The sequence below is a fragment of the Lycorma delicatula genome, chromosome 7 (genome assembly GCF_047948215.1).
Source record: "Lycorma delicatula isolate Av1 chromosome 7, ASM4794821v1, whole genome shotgun sequence".
Taxonomy (NCBI): domain Eukaryota; kingdom Metazoa; phylum Arthropoda; class Insecta; order Hemiptera; family Fulgoridae; genus Lycorma; species Lycorma delicatula.
Window position 1 is genome coordinate 14,871,179 of NC_134461.1, and position 23,103 is coordinate 14,894,281.

The 23,103-nt window shown below is 30.0% G+C and overlaps 1 protein-coding gene across 1 annotated transcript; it reads right to left on the reverse strand.

Annotated features, from left to right (window-relative positions):
- Positions 1–790: 790 nt before the first annotated feature.
- On the reverse strand, positions 791–22,778 carry LOC142328173 (uncharacterized). The gene is made up of 6 exons (XM_075371723.1): positions 22,248–22,778; positions 17,808–17,938; positions 9,091–9,322; positions 6,306–6,510; positions 2,942–3,178; positions 791–1,515 (listed from the first exon to the last, which is right to left on the reverse strand). Exons 1-6 carry the CDS (start codon positions 22,434–22,436, stop codon positions 1,478–1,480), a joined length of 1,032 nt encoding a protein of 343 aa, XP_075227838.1. The 5' UTR covers positions 22,437–22,778; the 3' UTR covers positions 791–1,477.
- Positions 22,779–23,103: the final 325 nt, after the last annotated feature.

Genomic DNA, 23,103 nt, shown 5'->3' on the forward strand with positions numbered 1-23,103 from the left:
TGGTCAATTTGGCCAGTTATTATTTTTAGTTTACCAGTCTGCATCAGTGAGCGTAGATTGTGTATGGAAATGTAGGTCATTTGCTTTGGTTTGACTTTGGACTTTGTATTTTTGTTATTTGTGTATGTAGTGTTGAGGCATTCCAGTCCTCCGATTGCATGTTATCTTTTAAATGGCAGCCCACCATATCCAAATGCTGCCTTCTCTGAACTCTGGTGTTGTTTAGTTCAGACGGTGGAGTATTTCTTAAAAGACCATTCATGGTTGACTGTCAAGGGGTCACCTGTAGTGAGACTAGGTCCTGAGTTACAACTCTAGATGTGATCTAGTGAGGTGTGATTTGATGATAAATGAAGCTATGAAGTTTGTTTAGATTCAGTTCACCAGACAATTTTCTCATGTTTGTTCCACATATAGCCAACAGCTATATGTGGAACAATCTGTGGAGGCTCAATCTGACTTTAGTAAAAGTTACTTTGAAGAAAATTTAGAAAGTCTGATCTTAAATGTTACACCCAAATGTGATATTAATAAATAAATAAATAAATATATTTATATATTATATAATTGATTAATGTGTATATATACATACATCAATTTTAATCATAAGATTGGAATACGTTTTCATTCTCTTGACTGAACAAAATATTTGTTCTGAAAGTTTTAAAATATTTTAATTTTATTAACATACAATTTTAAAAAAATGAAATGTAAAAAGCTTAAAATTAATGTGTAAATGTAAACAAAGAAGAATTTATTAAATAAAAAATATCATTAAAGATTGCCATGGACCCAAAAACATTTTTTATATATGTGTATATATATGAGTTAAGAAATGAACTGCATGTAATCCAAAATTTACAATTTACAAATAAAGTAATAACAATGAAAAATACAGTAGGATGCCAATTTTCCAGATGTTCAACTAACTGGACTACTTAAATCCAAACTAGGCAATTTAAAAAAAAAAAAACCAATACATTATTTGAAAAAATAAATCTTTGCTTCAATGTAAATTATTTTTATTGATATTTATTTTACTGAGTTTTTCAATTGACGTTTCTGTATTCATTTAGCAAAAACAAATAGATACCAGCCTCTGTAAAACTAATTATAAAAGCAAATTTCTACACATTGTACCGTATTACTATATCTCTTTTTTCTTACATTGTACATATGTTCCAAATTTCTTCTTAATTTTACGGAAATACATTTACTTTTTTATTTTTTTTACTTAGTGTCTTATCTATTAAACATTAAAATGATATCTGCAGTATATATGATGAAACTTTTTTAAATTGTCCTTTACAATTATCCAAATTTGGCCTTGCAAAGGTCCATCTGAATAATTGGTGTTCCACTGTATGTAAAATCTAATACCCTTACCACTTTATTTTCATCTTTTCAATTTTCTGATTTAACTAAGTCAGTCTCTTCAATTGCTAACGGATCTTTTTCAATATCACCATTACTAATATCAAGCACTTCCTCTTCCAGTTGTAGTAAATTTACTTGCTGTAATAAAAAGCAAAACATGAATGTTATAAAGTAAATATGTTTATGATTTTTTGTAAAATTTATTAAATAAAAATAAATTGTATCTCTAATTTGCTTATTTGGATTAGCAAAGGAACTCCAAGCCCCAAGAAAGGACGTCGTCTCAATCCAATGTCAAAGTGATGCTCTGTTTTTTTCAATTTCAATGGAATTGTGCGTACTATCAAGGCGTTTACAACAGTACATGAAAAAATTCACAAAAAGAAACCAGTATTGTGGCAAGACAACTCATGGTTCCTTCACTGCAACAATGTGCCTACATAATCAGCTTTGTCAATTCACCAGTTTATGTCAAAAATGAGATGATTGTCCCCCTTCAGCCTCACTACTCACCAGACCTGCCGCCTCCTTGTAATATTTTGTTATTTCCAAAATTAAATTGGCTTCAGGACTGCTTCGTAAAGTGGAAACACTGCTGGAAAAATTGTGTGAATAGGGAATGGGAGTACTTTGAAGGGGACAAGGACTAACAATTTGTAAAATTAACAATAAAAATTAAAAAATCTTTGTTTTGTTACTTTATAATATTGTTGGAATTATAATTTTTCTTTTACATTTTTTCTGCTTTTCTTTTGTTAATTACTAGTTCTAAAATTTCTCTAAGATATGAAGTTCAGTTACTTTCTGAACAGACCTTGTAACATGAAGATACTTTGTTATAAATAATCAATTAGTACTGGACTGTTTAGTGTAATGATACATACATAACCTGAAATAATTTTAATATTAAAAGTATTTCCAGTAATATTACAAGAAAATTAGTTGGGATAAATAATTTTATGTTAACATCATTTCTGCATTTATTTTTATTAAAACCCAAATAGGTTTCTCAATTTTTAAATTTCTTGTGAATGATTTTTTACATATGAATGGTTGGTTGTTTAGTAACCCTACTCATATTTTAAATAAAAGTTAAACATAACATTTTTGAATAACATTAACATTTAAAAAATAAAAGTGAAAATAAGACTTTTTATATTTTTAGTCTTATTATTTCTTAGATCCATGTCAAATTAGAGCACCAAATTATATTAAAATTAGTATTATTAATATTTAATATCACTAATTAAATAAGAAAAAAAATACTACTATAAATTAGTATTATTTATATTTTATATTTATATTTATTTAAATTAATTCATGATAAAATATAGCTTAAAATTAACAAATTATTTTATTTTAACAAATATTTACTTTTAATTAAAGCAATTAGTAACTGTTAAAATAATTAAAAGTGTATTTAAAGTTAGTTTTATTTTTTTAAGTTCATTTTACATATTTCTGTTAATATAAAACCATTGTAAGTAAAAAATATTGAAATGGTGCTCACAAAATGAATAAAAATAATGAGCTAAATAAAAGATACATAATATAAAAATCTCACCCTTCACTTTAGACTTTATACTAGATTCTTGAATTACACCAGTATCATCAAATTTTATTTTGGCTAACATAAAATCTGCTCCATCAGAAGAAACAAGAATTGATTGATTCCTGTTAAATAATGCAATATATACTGGGGCTGATATGTACAACAGTTGAGAACTTTTTCCAGTTAGCATTATTAAAAGTCCAGATGAAACCAGCACAAGAATTGAAGAACATTTTTGCAGTTCTTTATCTGGAAAATATCCCACTATTGGTAAGCAATTATAACGGTTAACAAATATGAGTGATAAAAACAGCTACTTTTCTTTCCAATGAAAACACCTACATTACACCTCACTTCATTTTCAACAATGGAAAATGTTTGAAAAATGATAACAGTTAAAGAAAAGGATAAGAAAAGTTTGACAATTCTGGGAAACAGGAGTTACACATCCTGTAAGTTCTTTTTACACTCTGCAGTGTAAAAATATACTTTATATTCTGCAGGCAGAATATAGAGTATAAAATTATAATGAAATTAAACACGAGGTTATCTACCTCATAAGGATTTAAGAAGATGTAAAATTGATGGAAAAGAGCTACCCCATTATAAAAAAAAAAAAAAAAAATAATGAAGATACAAATATATCAAAGTTTCCTTCAATTTCAACATAACTAATTTTAAAAGTCTATATCAAGTGATAAATATAGTAGTAATTGCCATTAAAATCACAGTTTAATAAATTTGTGTTTTAAAGCAAGAACAGAAATTTTGTATTTAAACAAATATTCATGAACAAGTAATTCTAAAGTGTGTTCAGTATGTAATGTGAGGGAAGAACATATAATAGAATTTTTGGTGATGTGCCCAGAGCTATGAAAATTTAGATTGTGGTATTGAAAGAGACAATGGAAAAAATGAGCTGCAGGGTTACCTAAAAAGGAATAGTTGGTAGCAACTAGTTAAATATTGTAAAAAAGACATGAATTATTCTAAAAATAAGACATGTATTGTAAAAATGACATGAATTGTAAAAAGACATGAACTTTTATTTTATTAAACAGTTTAATAATTAACATTGGCTGTTGGCCAACTTTTAGTTTTGTTTTAATTTATAATATTGTTCGAATTATCAATTTACTTATTCTGTTTTTCTTTTGTTAATTAGAAGTTTTACAATTTCTCAAACAATCTAAAATCCAGAGGGATTATCTGTGTAAAAGAATAATTTTGAGATATAAATTGTATGGTACATATTTAAGTGTTTAATACAGATAACTATCACTATTATTAGCAAGTAAAAGAAATGAGGATCAAATAACAACAGAATTGCAGGTAAAGTAAGTAGGAACCACCTTAAAGATCGGCAGGTAAGCAGCAAAAGAGTTAAAATCTGATAACTATCCTAATAATGAGAATCAGAAAGGTAATAGATCAACACAATTAATTACATGCTTAAAATTAGTGAACCTAAAATAAAAGCATATTCCTTCTGATCAAAAGAATTAAATGTTTGGAAATATTTATTTTAAAATTTACTTCATCTTTACATATTTAAATTAGTGTATCATTAAACATTAAAAAAATGTAATAAATAGACATTTTAACACATTTTGTCTAAGATATTAAGAATACTTTATTATTAATAATAATAATATAATTTTAGTGGTATTATTACAGTTGATAGATATTACAGTTTGTAAATCAAGATTATTTCAGTTTGTGGTGCAATCATATGAATAGACTTTGGAATAAATCCTTACCATACATGTGTAATGTTTGTCTACAATCAGCTTAGCTGAGATATAATGTAGGTGTTTAATTTATACTGCATAAAATTCTTAAGTGGTCTTTCAGAGCAAAAAATCCAAAAAAACCTTCATATTTGTAGACAGTTTTGAAGTTATCATACATCAATAAATACTAAAAAAGAATCATAACTTAATTTTTGGTGGCCTGGGTTGGTTATTTATGTAAAAAAATTTTTAAACAAGAGATCAGCATTCGAGTTCATCAGTAGGTACTGTTAAAAAAAAACAGACAAAAGTGGATACATAATCTGTTTTTGATCAACGAATAACAGAAAGACCAATAATCCTAAATGATGCTACACACATCATCCTCTCTCCAGCTCTGTACAAATGTACCTTATGCACTACAATATCGTAGAGGTACATTTCACATACTTCTATATTGTTGCACACAGAACATAAGTACAGTTTTAGAATAGGTTATTTTGTGCAGGTTACCTCTATAATGGTAGTTGGTTCTTCATGTCCGGTTGTAATCTGTGAAGGAATAAACACTCTCACTTTGGCTGGAATTCCCTCTTTATTACTTTTTTATTAAATTTACTTCTATTTTGATTTTATTTCAATAATATACTGTTAACTATCAATTAAAAAAATTCAGAAGTCATTATTCTTTTTTCAATAGGAATTAGGTTTGTAGAGATTTCTTCAATCTCTATTATAAATGTTAAATGGTTATAACCCTTGGAACCCATGGATTTAATTTTTTTGAAATTCAAGTTTGCTTCTTCTTATAAGATAGTGAGTGTACTTGCCAATTATGCAGTTAAATTTCCAAATTTATTATATTTTATGGTTTTCAATTTTTTTTACTGAATAAAGAAAGAAAAAAATTAAAAGGTACTTTGTTAAAATATACTAACTTTTCATTCCATACATACATTTATATATATGATTTAGATTTTATTTACTGAACCAATTTTGCAGTATGATATAGAAAAATTTTTACATTCGATAAAAATATTAACATATATTTTTATTGTCATATCAATGTTTTAGGCCGTTATCAGAAGGGTCAATCATAAGACCAAATGATCTAGCTTTCTGATCACTTGACAGGATTTCAATTTTATACTTTGCTATTATTATTATTGCACTTCATCTTGGGGTTCACCATCAGCACACTACATCATTCAAAAAGGGGATTTTTCTAAATTTAGTAATTTTATTTCTCTATCAGATTCAACCTTAGCAATTTTTACTTCAAATGTGATAGTTTTAAACTTTATATTTTCACTAGTCTTCCAGTTTCCTGTTTCTTTGTACAGTCAGTTCAATTCCACTCCTGATGAAAGCAAGTTCATAAAGTTAAATTCCCACAATTATGTCATGAATAAGTCAGTTACATTACACACAAACACACACACACATACACATATGCACATGTTTTCCAATTTTTTTATAATCTACATATTTTATATTTTTTTTATAATTTGTTTTTTAAATTTTGGAACACAGGGGACTTTCCAGTACACATTCACAGAAACAATTGCTCTTATTTTTCAACTAAAATAAACTCCATAAACTAAACATGCAGTAACATAAAAAGAAAAGGATATACCTATTACCAAAGTTATAATCAATAGCTACAATAGGTTGTAATGAAGAAAATACTGTATGAGCCTGATCAGACTGTTGTGTAATGGAAAAAGCCAAAGCTTGTCCACAATTTAATCCAATAACAGGAATTTCCACATCATTCTCATTTAAAAATGGGAAATATTGTTGTTTTAATTCTTCAGACAATGGAACATCAATGCATGTAAACACAACCTGAAATAATACAACTTTACAGTCTTAAATGGAAGATAAATTTTATTATGATGAAACCTATGCCCTGTCGGAATGAAACTACAGTCCACAGATAGCAGTATTACTTTTGTGTAAACTACAAAAACTGCTTTATTTCATACTTATCAACAAATCTTCCTTCTTTTTATTACCTCAGAATGAACACATTTGTTAGATTTTATTAATATATAAATATAATGAATATATACTAAAATTATTGTTTGTTGCTCAGCTTTTATTGTCACTTCATTTCAATGTAGGGTCAATCCATTTGAAGTGAACCAAAAAACCATAAGCTGATTGCTTGATCAATTCATAAAAAATTTTAACTTACCCAATTGTTTCCTACATGTTTCAGGACCTTAAAATTATTTTTTTTAATTTTTCATTCATGCAGTTTACCTGTGGTGACCATTTTTGTTACGGTGTGCACATCTATTTCTGTGGTTGTAAGGGTTTACAGAAAAAAATCATCACTAGAAAACTGTTGGTCCTGGAAGGATGAAACAAAAAGCAATTTATTCTATGTAAAAGATTGGTCCACTGGTTTATTTACCTATCTGTTTTCTTTCTATGAGAAAATTACCAATAAAGTTGAACATGAAAAACGATGAAATTTCACTTTAGATAATTTTTTCAAGAGGCAGGGATGGCATACACAGTTTGAATTATTTGTTTATATGTAGATGTATGTTAGCAGTTTTACCATAAATAGTATTATTGGTTTTATATACTTACCCCTTAAGTTTTATGAATTTTTGAAAACTAATTTTTTTTTTAAATTCAAATTTTGGCTTCAAATAACTCTGATAGGGCTGGTGATAAAAATCCCAAATTTGCACAACTTGCAGTGTTTTTGTAGATGTTTATGACAAATAAAAAAGTTCCTTGTGTATTGTACTAAAAAAAAGTAATAACTTCTCAAGAATCATGAAAAACCTGTTACAAGCGATACCATTTTGACTCAAATAATTAAGTGCTCCAAGGGGGTTTCTTGTCTTCTTGGCATTTTAATATTTTTATACTTATTACTATAGTTGAAAAAGACTTATTTGAACCGTTCAAATGCAGTGTTAATGTTATAACAAGCGCTTTAAGTAATTTCCAGTCATCCGGAACATTCATGTTGCAACATGCTCATTTATGCTTGTTGCAACATTTAGCTTTGCAGTTAAAGATTGGTCAGTCTGACATTAGTCAGTGACCTGAATTTGTGAATTTAGTGATGAAAACCAACTTATTTTTTTACATGTTAATTCAAATGTCACTATTTGTAAATATCATGAAAAAACATTTTTGTCAAAATTCAGTCACCTGTATGGGCAGTTCTGCTGTGACCTTTTGAGAAATCATAAAAAAAAAAACAATTAAGAAAACTTCCTAACCTAACCTAACCAAGGCAAATAACATTAGAGCAAGCTCTTAAATAACATATTTTTCCAAATTTAAATTTAGTTCCTGGAAAGTCTCTTCATGTTAACCATTTCAAAAGTATTTTTTCTAAGCAGAACAAAGTACTATATGAATGCAAAAACCAAGAGCAATACAATACACTGCCCCACATCATAATGTTGAACAATTGGATGCTGCTTGCAGCATTTTGGGTGTATCACCTCCATCAAAATTCAAAAAATTAAGCACAGATCAAAGACCATCAGCATTAAAATTTAAAATAAATAAGGTATCTGAAAAATAATAAACTTCCATTGCTACAAAAGCAGGCTCTTTCACAGAAGAATAATTAAAATTTTGCAACAATTTATTTTTCTTTAATAGTGTTTATAAAAATAAACCAATATAAAAACAAATTCTTGAAAAAATATGTATGCTACTCATTGAAATCTCAAAATTTGAATTAAAAAAAAAATAGTTTTAAAAAATTCATAAATATTTAGGAGAAAGTATATCACTATTAATATTATTTATCGTAAAACTACTAACATATACCTACATATAAAAAAATAATTCAAACTGAGTATGCCATTCCTGCCTCTTGAAAAAAATTACCAAAAGTGAAATTTCATCATTTTTCGTGTTCAACTTTATTGGTAATTTTCTCATGGAAAGAAGAGAGATAGGTAAATAAACCACTGAACCAATCTCTTACCTTGAGAAAATATGAATAAATTGGTTTTTGTTTCATCCTTCCAGCACCAATATATTTTTAGTTATGATTTTTTCCGTTTGTTTCATTACAATTATTATTCAGTTATTCTATATTCGAAGCTATCATCAATCAGTTCAGCTGATACCAGAGTGGAAAACAGTAGCATCAGTTACTAAAAATGGCCACAAAAATGACTGAATGTATTATGATGTGAGCTTTTAAAATGTTATATGAAAATAAATTTGGTTTATCATTAAAAATGTATAGATTCAAATGATTTTCACCACCAACCATCACGAACAAAAACATTACAAATTTACTAAAGCTACCCTCTCTGCTATCTTCATCATATGAAAGTAAACAGAAATGTAAATTTAAAAAAAAAAACAACATATTTTTAATTAGTGAACTCATTAAAAATTATTTTATTTGAAAATATTATTAATAATAATTACCTTATCAACAGCAGCTTCTAAAAGAGTAACAGTATACAAACAACAAAATGTATCTAGCATGTAAACATGTCCTAGTAAATTCTCAGAAAAAACTGAAATGGCAATAAACTTCTCTTTAAAAGCTGAAATAGCAAGTAATGTATCACACTGACTTAAAATCCCTGTCTTAGATTGTACCCAACCAAACAGACAACCTGGAGATAAATCAAACATGTCTACATCACTGGAACACCTAAAAATAACAAAAGATTTTACAATAATCAAGTACAAAATTTATTTACACAACAAATTAAGTAAAATTTAATTGGAAAACAATTTCTTATCTTATTTTTTTGTGTAACAGCATTGGCTTTGATTGTCATAACCATTTTGCCAAAAAATACACCAGGCTATTAATGCTTGACACAAGTAAAAATTACAAAAACAATCATTTTTTATTTCCTTTTGGAGACAGTCCTTTCGTAAGATATGTGGTATCTATCAATACAGTATCACAATGCTTAAATTCAGTAATGTAATACACAAAGATATCTGTTAAATCAGATGATTATGTTTCTATCTCTTAAGAGAGTAGTGAAAACTGACTATGAACTTTTTGGTAGATATCTTGGACATGTCTGAATCTACATGATAAACATCAACCCTTTTGGTCATTCAGTTGATCGAGTCATTGTTTACTACAGTTGCATAACAGAAAAATGCTAAGTTAAAAAATTTGAAATTTTTAATAAAACTGAAGAATTTGAAAATGCTTTATTGATGGTTTAATGATTTTATTAAGACTAAGTATCTCATGCTTGTGTTTGAGTAACACAACTTAATATTTCAATTCAGTATCGCACATTGTATATTGACAGACACTGCATGAAAATGTTTGGACAGGATCTCAACATGAAAACGTTTTGTGTAAAGATGATCCCAAGGATTCTCACACCAGAGAAAAGAATGCACAAGAAAATCTACACTGACATGCTGCAACTTGATACCAACCCAAAAAAAACCAAACAACTTTTAATGAAACCTCGAACTTCCAGTAGATTCTGAGATCGAAACAGTTTTGAAAAACTGTTTTTGATCGACAAACGTTGCTAAAATCAAACAACCTCCATGTTTACTGGATATGGTCCCAGAGCATTATTCTAATCTATGCTTAAAGGAACACATTTTGAGTTAGTTGCAGTAAATAAACAATAGAACGGCAGATGTGTTAAAACATTAAACAGAAACTGGTCTGCACCATGCCTTCAAGCAGTGGAAAACAAGAATTCATTGGTATGTAAGAGCAACTGGGGCAATAATGAAGGGAACAAACATCACAATTTTAATAAATATAAATAAGGATGAGTTATTGTATCAATCTTGTTATTTAATAGATACTTCTTGTAAATGTCATCAACAACAAATATGCAAATTAAACAAACTGGGTGGAGTAACATAATCTAAAAGACAAAACTTTCATTTTTAAGGTACTGCGATAGTAGCAGAGAACAAAATAAATTACAAAAAAGCTTGCTAGAAAGCTTACATAGAACTTATTACAAAAGCTTAAATAAAATAGAGAGTCATATAAAGTAGTTTATATTTAGGATTTCAGTCTTTCAGATGTAAACACCTTTTTTTAGAAAAGTAAATTTAATTTATCAACATTTTACCTACATGTTCAAACTGTAAAATCCTTACTAAGATGCTAAAGGCATTGTGGATTCACACTAAAGAGGGTTTCAACAATCTAGAGTGATCTTTAGACCTAAGTGATGTACCTGTAGTATACTACGGCAATTTACTCTAAAAAATCTTTTAAGATTTTATTTTCATGAATTTCTCTTAAATAACAAAGAAGAAATTAATGTTCTCTTAATCAAGATCAGAGATATCTTCTGTTGGAATTTCTTTGACACCAGCAAATTTGTAGATCAGTGGAGTATAACACTACTTGATTTTAAGAAGCAACTGACTACTGATAACCTCTATGACAGTGAATTAAAATTGTCATTGACCCACAAAAAGACAGATTAAACAGAATTTTTTGTTTTTATTTTTGACTATGAAGTCAGTCATAGTTTAATTGTGTTAATAAAAGGCCCTACTCAATTTAGAAGTGTATCATAATTATTCAGAGACTGATTCATCAGTTTAATTTTATTCTATTTGGTGGTACTCATACACAATCACAGAATAATAGCCTGATATAGATAGTGTAATGCAACAGATTCATCCCTTTCTGGTATGAAGAATCATATTACCAAGCAAATGAGGTGGTATCAAAAAGTTCCTGGACTATATTCAACAATGAAGCTGTGCAATGCATTTAAGGTCTAAAGCCTACTCAGTCAGTCTACCAGGTTTGCAGAGTCAGTATGGGCAGATGTGTTCAGTCAATGTTTGATTTTATAACTTCATCTCAGTACCAATCTGCTGTAGCTGATAAATCTGAATAAGTTTTTTTTTTTCAGGGGTGAAAAATATTTTCATGTTATCATCACCCAGTAAACAAAAATTAAAAATATAAAATATAACAAAAATAAAAACTTAAACAAAAATATTAAAAATAAAAAAATATGCAACTACTATCACAACTACCTATAAAAAATTACTTACAACTACTATCACAGACAAAATATTAAAAATAACTAATATTTAGTGTATATATAATATATTAGTTATACTATTATATAATTATCTGATTATATATAATAGATCAGACTCACTGTCATTTACTGTTTCTAGAATTCATTTGAAATTTAGAAAGTGTGAAAGGGAATCTCTGTTTAAATATGTAAACCATAACTTCACTTTCTTTACAAACGCATTTATAAAACTTATATCTGAAATATTATGATATTTCTCTTGAAATTCAAGATTTAACTTGTTTAATTTTGACGTGATATCTGCCAGGATATATAAATCTAGTAGTCATGATATATCATTAAGTTCATGAAAATATGGTCCAGGAGATAATTTCAAAAAATCTCTTATTTCATCTAGCAGACAGCAGAATTGTTTCAGTGTTTTACCCGTACTAAGCCACCATACATCTTCATGAAGAATTATGTCACCATACCAAGTATCTGATATATTCAAAATAATTTGAAACAATCGATAATGTGTAGAAGACGATCTGATATAGTTCACACGAGTTACAACTTTCATGACATGATCAAACTTTTAAACCTTTGCACATAAAGCTTCCTAGTGGATAATGCAGTGATAAGAAATAAATTTTGGAAATGATTCATCCTTAGTACAAAGAGATAGAAATCCATCACCCCTACCAATCACAGAAGACACCACATCTGTTGTTATAGCAACAAGCTTTGAAAGTTACTATCTTTGACAAATTTAAAGAATGCATTAAATATGCTTACTCCCCTAGTTGACCATGAAGTGGCTACAGTTTGAGAAATGCTTCCTTCATTTTGAAATCATAGAAAATAATTCTAATAAATATATACAACTCGACAATATCAGACATGTCAGTACTTTCATCAAACTGGAGTGAAAAATATTCACATCGAGACTACAAATTATTAGAAATCTACTTAACCCACCTAGCAACAGTTTGATGAGACAATTGTAGTCCTTTAAAGGAAGACATAAGTGCAGATTTATCTTTGTGACCTTTGAGCAGAGATTCAGCAGCTGTGATCATTACTTCTTTTATTACTTCCCAATCACTAAACGGTTTTTTCCTTTTAGCTAATATGTAACAGATTTTGTAAGAAGCTTCTGTCAACTAGTGTTCTGAACAGGTTCCTGAACACAGATTGTTGCAATTGTAATTTAGATTTAAGGTCTTTCACTTAAATCAGTTCACAATTCACAGGAAATTTGTTATTTAACAGTTTGTGGTTCGTCAAAGATTTTGCTCTATATTACTTCTTTTAGAAACAGACATGCTAGCATTACACAATAAACACACAGGTTTTCCCCTATATTCAATAAAACAATATTGATTCTCCCATTCACTGTTAAAGCTGTAAGTTCTTTTAGCCATGTTAAGACTACACTAGATACTATGTTAATATAATATCTCATAATTTAAAGAACTTCACTTTAAAAACACTGATAACATGTGGAATGTATAACATATCAGGGTCAAATTCATCTCCTTATTGGCTGAAGACTTAATTACTTTGAAAGACAGAAACTCACTGGTTTTCCTAAATAACCAAAAATTCACTGGCCACACCTACAAGCAAATTAATTTAAAAACTCTCTCTCACAAGAAACATATGTTTCTATTTTAGAAACATCACATTAAAACTTATTAAAATAGATGTTAGGAAATACAAATAATGAAAGGGACTCAGTTTTACCAAAGAACAGAAAATTCACTGTCTTTTAAAACTGTTAGGTATATATTTATTAACAACTAACTGGCCAGAAATGACTATCAATAGTTTAATTAATGTCTGAAAAATCTGTGGCTTTGTGAATAATGCAACAATTACTAGAAAAAAAAAACTGTTTTTTTAGAAAATAAGTTTCAAAAGAATGTCAGTTTGAAATTTATTACAAAGAATGCTTGAGTGGAGAGCAGACCACCAGATGAGTAACAATTAGATAGCTTGTTCTGTCAAGCTAGACCCCCTTGTTAGGAGGATCTTAGAGATACTTATACCATTACAAACATGGTTGTAAGGAAATGGATTTGTCAACAACAATGACAAAGAAATTAACACATATTACAAAGACTGGCAGAATTACTTCTGTTGAACTACTGTAAAATATAACAGCTAAAATATATTTTTTATATCCTTTTTTCAAGATGTAACATATAATGTTACTTTAAAATATGAATTAGTATTAAAAATTGGTAAATGGACACAGGCACCAAAGATGAAACGAAGGGTGCCATGGCACCCGTAGGACCTGGGTTGGGCAGTGCAATCTAAAAGCACCTGTATTAAGCCGAAGGAAAGCATGATGTACATCATCCAGTATTTTAAGCTCTGTATAATGCGCTGAAGAGTAGGCAACACAACCATAATCTAAATGGGAACGAACTAATGAATAATACAAATGCAATATACGTGACCGATTAGCTCCCCAATTAGTGATGCAAAGGACTTGCAGCATATCCAAAGTTTGGAACATTTTGTTTTTAATTGTTTGATGTGTTTGACCCACATAAGGCAGCTATCAAAAACAAACCTAAAAACTTGACCTCAGGAGAAATAACAATTGAGAGAAACTTGCAGAGCAAAAGGGTCCTGCAGGCTAGAAAAACTAAACAGTTTGTTTTCTTAGGTGAAAAGGTGAAGTCAGTAACCCTAGACCAAGCTTCAAGGTGAGATGTAGTTATTTGCAGTAGACTATCTGCTGTGGCTGTTGGAACGGGTTGTAATATATATAGCAAAATCATCAATAAATAAAGAACATGAAACAGGTGGCTGTACATATTTAGTAATACAGTTGATAGTTATAGAAAATAAGGTGGGACTTAATACACTTCCTTGAGGCACTCCATTTTCCAAGATGACGTTTAGTTATAAAGTTATCTACAACAGAAACACAGAAAGTTTGGTTATTTAAGAAACCCCTAATAAAACCAAGCATATTGTCCTTGACTCCCCATTTTTTGAGGATGTTTAGAATACCACATGGCCAGGCTGTGTTGTATTCTTTCTGATATCAAAGAAGATAGTAATGAGGCGCTGGTGGAGTAGGAAAGCATTTTGAGTAGCTGCTTCCAATGACACTAAATGGTCAATGGAAGATCGTCCTTGTTGGAAACCACACTGTTCTGGAGAGAAAAGTTCATGTCTCTATAAGTACCATGTAAGCCTGTGGTTCACCATTCCCTCTGTTACTTTGAATAAAATGCTGTCAAGGAAATAGGGCAGTAGATTGAGGGGCATGTTTTGTCTTTACCAGGTTTAAGTACTGGTACAATTATGGTTTCTGACAGACAGGTGGGAAGACTTGTGTGGACAATAAAAACATAAATATTCAATAGGTGTTGTAGCGCTGAATTAGGAAGGTGTGACAGCATACAAAGACAAATGTTGTCAGGTCCAGGAGAGATGTCACATGAGTTTTTTAGTGTGTGACAATTCATTAAATGCAAATGAAGCATTTAATTCACCAGACGAATCACCAATGTTTAACAATAATACTTCCATCTGTATCTTGTACTTCTGAAATTCATACATGTTTGATGAAGTGAGAAACACCGAATGGTAACAATCTGCCAAGATATTAGCCACTGCAGAAAGTGACGAAAGGAGTTCTCCTTCATGAATAAGCCCAAGAATAGTTTGTTTTGGTTATCCACAAATTGCATGAATCTTTTTCCACAGCAGACGTGGCAGTAATGTGCGAGATAGTGTCCACGTATTTCATCCATGACTTCCTCTTAGTGGCTAAGAATACCAGATGACATACTGCTCCAGCCTCTCGGTACAAACTCAGATGTTCAGTTGTAGGCCTGCAGTTAAATTTGTGCAGCGCCTGCTGTAGTTTGCTAATAGCATTTTGGCAATCATTCCAACAAGGAACAGAACATCTAGGATTGTGGGATATATCTATTAGCATTCTCAAGTATCAGGAACGTAAAAGAGGTAAGTTGATCAAGAGCGTCTGCACAATCATACTGTGATGGGAAGGCTTTATGGTAATCATTCCAATCTGCCTTTTCAACAATCCATCTCCATGGCTTCCTGTTCACCTTGGGGTCGACACCAAAAGCAGTAATAATTGGCCTGCGGTCACTGCTGCAAAAGTCATCACAAACAGATCAAATAAAACTAGAGTAAACTCAGTCAGCATAAGGAGAGGTTGATGTTGGGCAATGTACTAGCTAATAGGGAAGTGAATGTGTATGACCCATCAATCAGTAGACAAAGGTCCAAGTCTTGTCTCCCTCTGTTTATCATATTTCCTCAAGAGGAGCAGAAAGATGAGCCCCAGGAAATGATGGGCACTGAAGTCTCCTGCCTACTATTAATGATGGTGATAGGATTTGTGTAAGGAGATTTAATATATCAAGAGCAGTGAACTCAGAGTTTGGCGAGAAATAAAAATTGCAGATATGCGATTTGAAGGGATAAAGATGTTTACTGCAACCGCAGGATTGAGGATATCTAGTGATATTCTTGTAGCAGATACCTCATTCTGCATGAAAACAGCAACTCTTCCATTCTCTCTAAATGACAGCTGTCTCTCGCAGAAGTAGTTTCTGAACGTTACTGCACCTTGTTGGAGAAGATGCATTTCTTGGAAGTACATTATTAGTGATTCAAGTGTGCAAGTCAGTACTCTAACATCTTCAATGTGGGACCAAAGACCTCGAATGTTCCATTGGATAATGATCATAAATACGGATAATTATAGATATAGAATTACAGGTAAATGTAATAAAAATTAATTGTAGGTGATCCACCTTTTCTTGAAACAGGACAACCGAAACCTTTGAAACACTTAACCTTGTATGATTCTGTAAAGTTTTAAAAGGCATTTTTCAGCTCCAACACAAGTTTTTAAGCTACATGAAAGTTTTGAGGATCGTAGAATATCAGTTGAAAATGACAACTGCTCAAAGAAGCCAACCAAAAAAAAAAAACCCAAGCAATTGATGGAAAAAATTTATAAGTTCACTCATAAATGGGGACTAACATTGAACAATTCATAAGTTATAAAAAGCTTCTTTCTTTTTCCTGTTTTGCCTCCGGTTACTACCGTTCAGATAATACTTCAAAGGATGAATGAGGATATGTATGAGTATAAATGAAGTGTAGTCTTGTACATTCTCAGTTCAACCATTCCTGAGATGTGTGGTTAATTGAAACCCAATCACCAAAGAACACCGGTATCCACGATCTAGTATTCAAATCCGTGTAAAAATAACTGGCTTTATTAGGACTTGAACGCTGGTACTCTAGACTTCCAAATCAGCTGATTTCGGAAGGCGCTGATTTTACCACTAGACCAACCCGGTAGGTCAAAGTTATAAAATAGCTGGAATTAGTTTAGGGTCTGATAAGAACTTTAACTGAGAACTTGAATGTACACTGTATTGCTGCAAAATTTGTCCCCCATTCAACAACAACCATGTATTGATGTTTGACAGAATCTACAGATAACTATGATCAAAATTTCATCTCTATCATAATGTGTGATAAAAGTTAGGTTAACAGGAAAAAGCTGAGAGAATGCATCAGTCACAGAAGTTTAAGAACCTAAAATTGGCAAGACCAAATAGGGTGGAGCAGATTCTAAGTGAATTTTGATTATGAGTTCTGTGATCTCATACGGACTATTTACAAAAACGTTTTTTTATCTAGAATTATGGTTTTTTGAGATGTAGAAAGATGTGATATGAAAAACTGAAATGTGTTGCACATATAACAATGCACACTGCTTACACAAAAAAACAGTTTTTGACAGAAAAAATAGGCCACTCATAACTTTTACTTTAGATCAACAATAATGTTAAAATTATATTAAACTATTTAACTGTTTTAAAAGATCTTTTTTATTTTATATAAAATAACTGAACGTATAAAGACAATTTTTATAATTCAATTCATCATACTTGAGATCAATCTCTCTCCATATTACAAGAGATTTCTGGTATCTCAAAAATCTTTTTACTAATTACCTTTGACATAAACATTCTTACTTAATTTATAATTAAAAATAAGTTTTACAATGTAAAAGCAGGTTATATTAACTGCATAACAGACTATAAAACTAATGAAATATTTTTTACTAACCTGTTTTTAGCTTCATCCAAATGATGGACTCTATAATGCAAGTCATAAATTGTACCAATTGAATCAGCAGCATATATACAATGATTTGTCATAAATATATTGATAATAGGATGTGAAAATTTTAAATCATCCTAAATCACCAAAATAAATCAAAATTTAACTGTTAATCCATAAACAACTAAATAAGAATAGCTAACTAAAAGAAAAAATATAGCAAAGAATGTGAGATGAAAAATGATAAATTCGGATAAAGACTGTACAAATAACCCAAAAGGAAAGAGGATTGTGGCATTCAAAATTTATGGTGAACGACGGCTAGATAAGACTTTGAGAAGAGGAAGTAACATAATAAATGTAAGAGAAGAGTTGCATAAACTATTCAATAAAGTTAAAGAAAGGTCATGCAAGTTTGTAAGTCACATACTGTGATACTGAAGTAGACTTAGATACTAGAGGAATGTTAAGTTTACTTAAAACCCACACTAAAAAATATAAAATAATATTTTTTCAATTCTTAATTTAACATTTTGATTTTTCAGAAGTTGACATCTAATTAACAAACTCATAAAACCCATAACTTGATGCTAAGTAACAAATATATTAAATAAAGAAATTGGAAAAGTATGTCTTTCTACTTTTTATATGGATTTATACCAGATGGGCCAACTCATTACTCTCGTAAAGGTCATTGAATACAAAACAAAAACATATTGAATTCATAACTAGCACTTTATTGAAGCTACATGATTACTTATTACACTGTTTCCCATTTTGTCAATACATTTCTGCAGATGACTTGGGACACTCATAGTTATTTGCAGAGTCATGTATTGGAATCTATTTCTTCAAAAATATTTTGAATAGCATCTTTCAAGTCCTCAATTATTTATGATTTTGTACATAGACTTTATCTCTAACAATTCCCCAAAAGAAAAACTCCATGGGTGTAATGTCTGAAGATTTGAGTAGCATTTCTATTGCTCCTCGCCATCCAGTAACTTTCCCAACAAATAACTCACAATGTTTCACACAGATGTTGCATAATGGGTCAAGGCTCCATCAGCTTGAAAGTAAAGTTGAAGTCGTAGTTCATTTATAGCTCCAGAATGCCATAGGTTGCCAATATTTCCAGGTGCACCTCTCCCAATTACTATTCCATTCAACAAAAAAAAATCAAGGCCCAATAACTCCACAACACGAAATACCACCCCAAACAGTAACACCAGGTTGATTTAGTTGCCTCTAAAAACAGCTGCATGGTTCTCAATAGGTACACCAATATAGGATACCAATAGGTACAGCTGTCTGTGGACATGGCCCGTTAATTTGAAACCTCCTTATTACTCCAAATTATCTTAGAAAACAATTCATTATCATCACCTTCTCTTAATTAATTTAACATTGTCTTGCAAAATTGAAGCCTACGATCACCATCGTCTTACAGTAGGCTATGCATGAGACGAGGTATGTAATGTTTGAATTTGTTCTTATGTAAAATTCTCTGTTCTAGAAATATTCTGTTCAAGAGGTAGCCTATGAGTAGAATTTTTAGGACTCTGGATAACTGCTTGTAAAATTTTAAGCTTCGTTTTATCACTTAATGATGGCCTACCTGACCTGGGGCAGTCTGCTGAGATACATTTCTCTCAAAACCTTTTACTAAATTATAGACAGCCTTCCATGTTGGAGGAACAATGTTGAAATGTTTATTCCACTCAATTATAACCATCTTTGTACCAGGTTTTTAAAGCAAAAACTCTTTCTTAAGTAAACATCTAACAAGATGTTGTAAACATCTTCAGAAGTTAGAATCAACAATGTTCAATGAACATAACAGCAGTATACAACAGATGTCTGATTGAATAGTAGTACACTCTGGTGTCAATAACTACCTGATAAAAACAAAATATGGTAATTTAAAATTGATGGGAAGATCACAAACAAGATTATCTTAATGTTTACAATGGATAGTGACTTCTGGCCCACTTGGTATACTGATTTTAATTTTATGATTATTTTTTTAGTAATAATTATTTAAAATATGAATTACCCTGCAGTAATAGATGCCATAATGATGAAACGCTACGAGAAAACCTAGTAAGATAACAGAATTTTATTGCTTTTTATTCTAAGGTTTCCAATTAATTTTCTTGAATTTTTAGACAAAAATAGTTAGCTTTCAGAATGACATGGGTTTATAAATTATTATGCTACAACAATCCAATATTTGGCGACAACAAAAAATCTTCCACATAAATTAAATGAATAAAAAAAATTGCCAATTTGACCAATAAAGTATTAAGAAGTGTAAACCTTGCCTTACCTATATCATTACTTTATTGGTGATTTGTCATAATCTTACATCATTTATGTCGTCAAAACTACACAAATAAATTAAAACATATGGGTTGAATGCAGTTTTTTTTAAAGAGCTACTTCTTTCCAATCAACAAGTTTTGTTACTTAAAGTGTGTTTGAGATTATGTAAATTTTATTCAATAATCTACAAACTTTCAATCAATACAATTTTACTTTTCAGATATTGTAACTACAATTAACTTTACTAAACATCTCAAAATGTTCACCTAATTAGACTAGTAGTGACCAGTAGTGATATAAGATGGAACTTGCAAACACTAAAGATTTATATATTTTTATTACAACTTGGTCTTCAAAGAAAGTTCATTTTTTAAATGTTCAACTAGTGTGAAAATGATAATAGAAGATAGCAACAGCTGCAGAATTGTAAAGGTGGAAGTCAAGAATTTGATCTATAACATAAAAAATAAATTATGGTGAAGAATTTATATGAGTGAGAAAATGAATTTCTTGGAGACAAATCCTGGGGCCATGTGAGGCACTTTTAAGAAATCTTACCATAAAGACCAGTACTACACTTGTATGCTTACATTCTTCTACAAAAGTTAATAATTTGTGTGCTAATCCATTTTTTTCTCATTCAGAATCGATAACTAAATAAAATCTGAAGAATACAAGACTATTAGAAATGTTTGAAGAAAACTCTGACAATAATAAGATGTTAACAGCAGAAAGTTTTGGTATATGACTACATAAGTATAAAATAACATTTTAGTAAACAGAAAGGCTTTTATCTATGTCTGCATGCAACTTAGATGTCAGCAAGCGTTTACACACACATTTTAGTTTTACTGGTATGCCAGCAAATGTCAACCTTTACATTCAAAAAAAAAAAACTTAGATGCACAATAATTGGTCAGATTTGGGAAAAATAGATTAGGTAGAAAATGACAGTTTTGCATTTGTTAACTTAGCATGGAATGTTTGTAAGAAATGGTTATTATAATACACTGCAATAAAGTGAAAGGTACGGTTAGTCTATTAGTAATAATGCTTATGTGTAAACTGTGCAATCCCATCTGCAGTTTTATTCAGAGCCTACAGATAAAACTATAGATTACAATAATGTTCATTCTTTCAGTGTATTTTTAAAGTTTACCTTTTGGATCATTGCAGTGTTATTTAGAAATTTCAAATTTGTTATAAAATTGAACAAATCATTTTCAACTTCTTAGAGATTTATTCAAAAAATTACTTTGACTGGTTGCATTAGCCCAAGTTTTGCATTAAGTCAAGCATTGGCAAAATTTCCTTTTTTTATTGATGAATTAATTCATCACAGATGCTTACAAAGAAACATGTGTATGGGAACATGAAAATCGATACTTTTATAGCATATTAAAAAATAAAATGTCATGCGTAACTGGGATTCAAACTCGGGGCTTCCAGATTAAAGGCCAAGAATCTATTGGTCTGCCACAGAGTTTGGCCTTTCTTTTCAAGTATGTTTATTTATATATTACCAACAAAAAATTTCAACTGATGTAAACCAGTACAATATAGGAATGCAAAACTTCTTCACTTGTACTACACTACAGAGATATTAATTGAAATCCTGTTTGCAATGGTAACAGAATAAATGAAACTACTGCACTGTTTTAGTTGTTATAAAATAAGTATTTAGATTACATCTGCCATTAGTCAAGCAAAAACATGTCAAATTTGAAAAAAACACTTTTATACAAGAATAATTAAGATATTTATCAACTGATATATTAGGATATCAACAATGTCTTTAATCTGGAAGGTTCATGGAATTTTTTACTTGCTCCAAAATTCCTTTTTGGTAATATGTGGATGTAGTTACTAAAGAAAATAAATATAATTAAAATGAATTAGTAATTTAATTATTATTAATTTTCTTAGGATAACGACTCAAGTTATGTCTATTATAATAGTTATGAATACAAGAATTGCAATTCATGCTACCAAGTAACTCAAAATAATTTGAATCATATAAGTACCTGGGTAAAACATTAAACTTATTTTCAACCCTTAAATACGACATGTTATTCTATATACATTCTGAAATAAGTACATCACTAATTATTTGTAACATACCTTTTCTACAGTTTGTTCTTTAAACAACGCTTTATTTTTTTCATCGATACAATTAAAGATTGTAACATAACACGAATGCCAAACTGCAATAAATAACCTTAAATGATGTTTTATTTTTAAACATCTAATTCCATTAGAAATAAAACGACATCTAGAAACTATTCCAAACGAATCGCGAGTATCATCCATGGTCAAATATTAAACCAAAGATAATAAAAATTTAACTTATGTTCAGATAATACAATGTTGGCTTCAAAACTAATCACCTAAACTTCAACTTTAATTTCCAATAGAATAACAAGAGTGAAACCCAACAGTTGATTTATTGGTTATGTTTTTGATTTATTCGTTACGCTTTTGGCGCCTAAACTGTTTCGTAGCCGGCCTCCTTGATACGAGTGGTATTCTCTCGGCCTTTCATCCAGAGATACTGGGTTCGAGTCGCAGTCAGGACATGGCATTCTCATACACGTTACAAATCGTTCATCTAATCCTCTCCTCTGAAGCAATACATAACGGTGGTCCCGGAGGTTAAAAAATAACAAACAAAACTGTTTCGTAGAAAAGGTTATCCGAAAACAATGCTACCTAGTGTTACTTTGAGTAAGTACATTTACTAAAAATAAAGCAGATTTTTTTGTTGTAAACCAGGCCATTTCACTTTATCTAATTTTTTTTCTCAATAACAATTACAATTGGCTCTCTTGCGGAGCCATAAAGTAAGTTTCCTGACAAAAACATGTGATAAGGGAGTCCTTAAGGAACCTCCAAAATAAGTAATACACAATAAACAGTTGCAAGTGTCCAATATGAAATTTCAAGCTCAGTCATAAATCATAAAAATTAATTTCAGCAC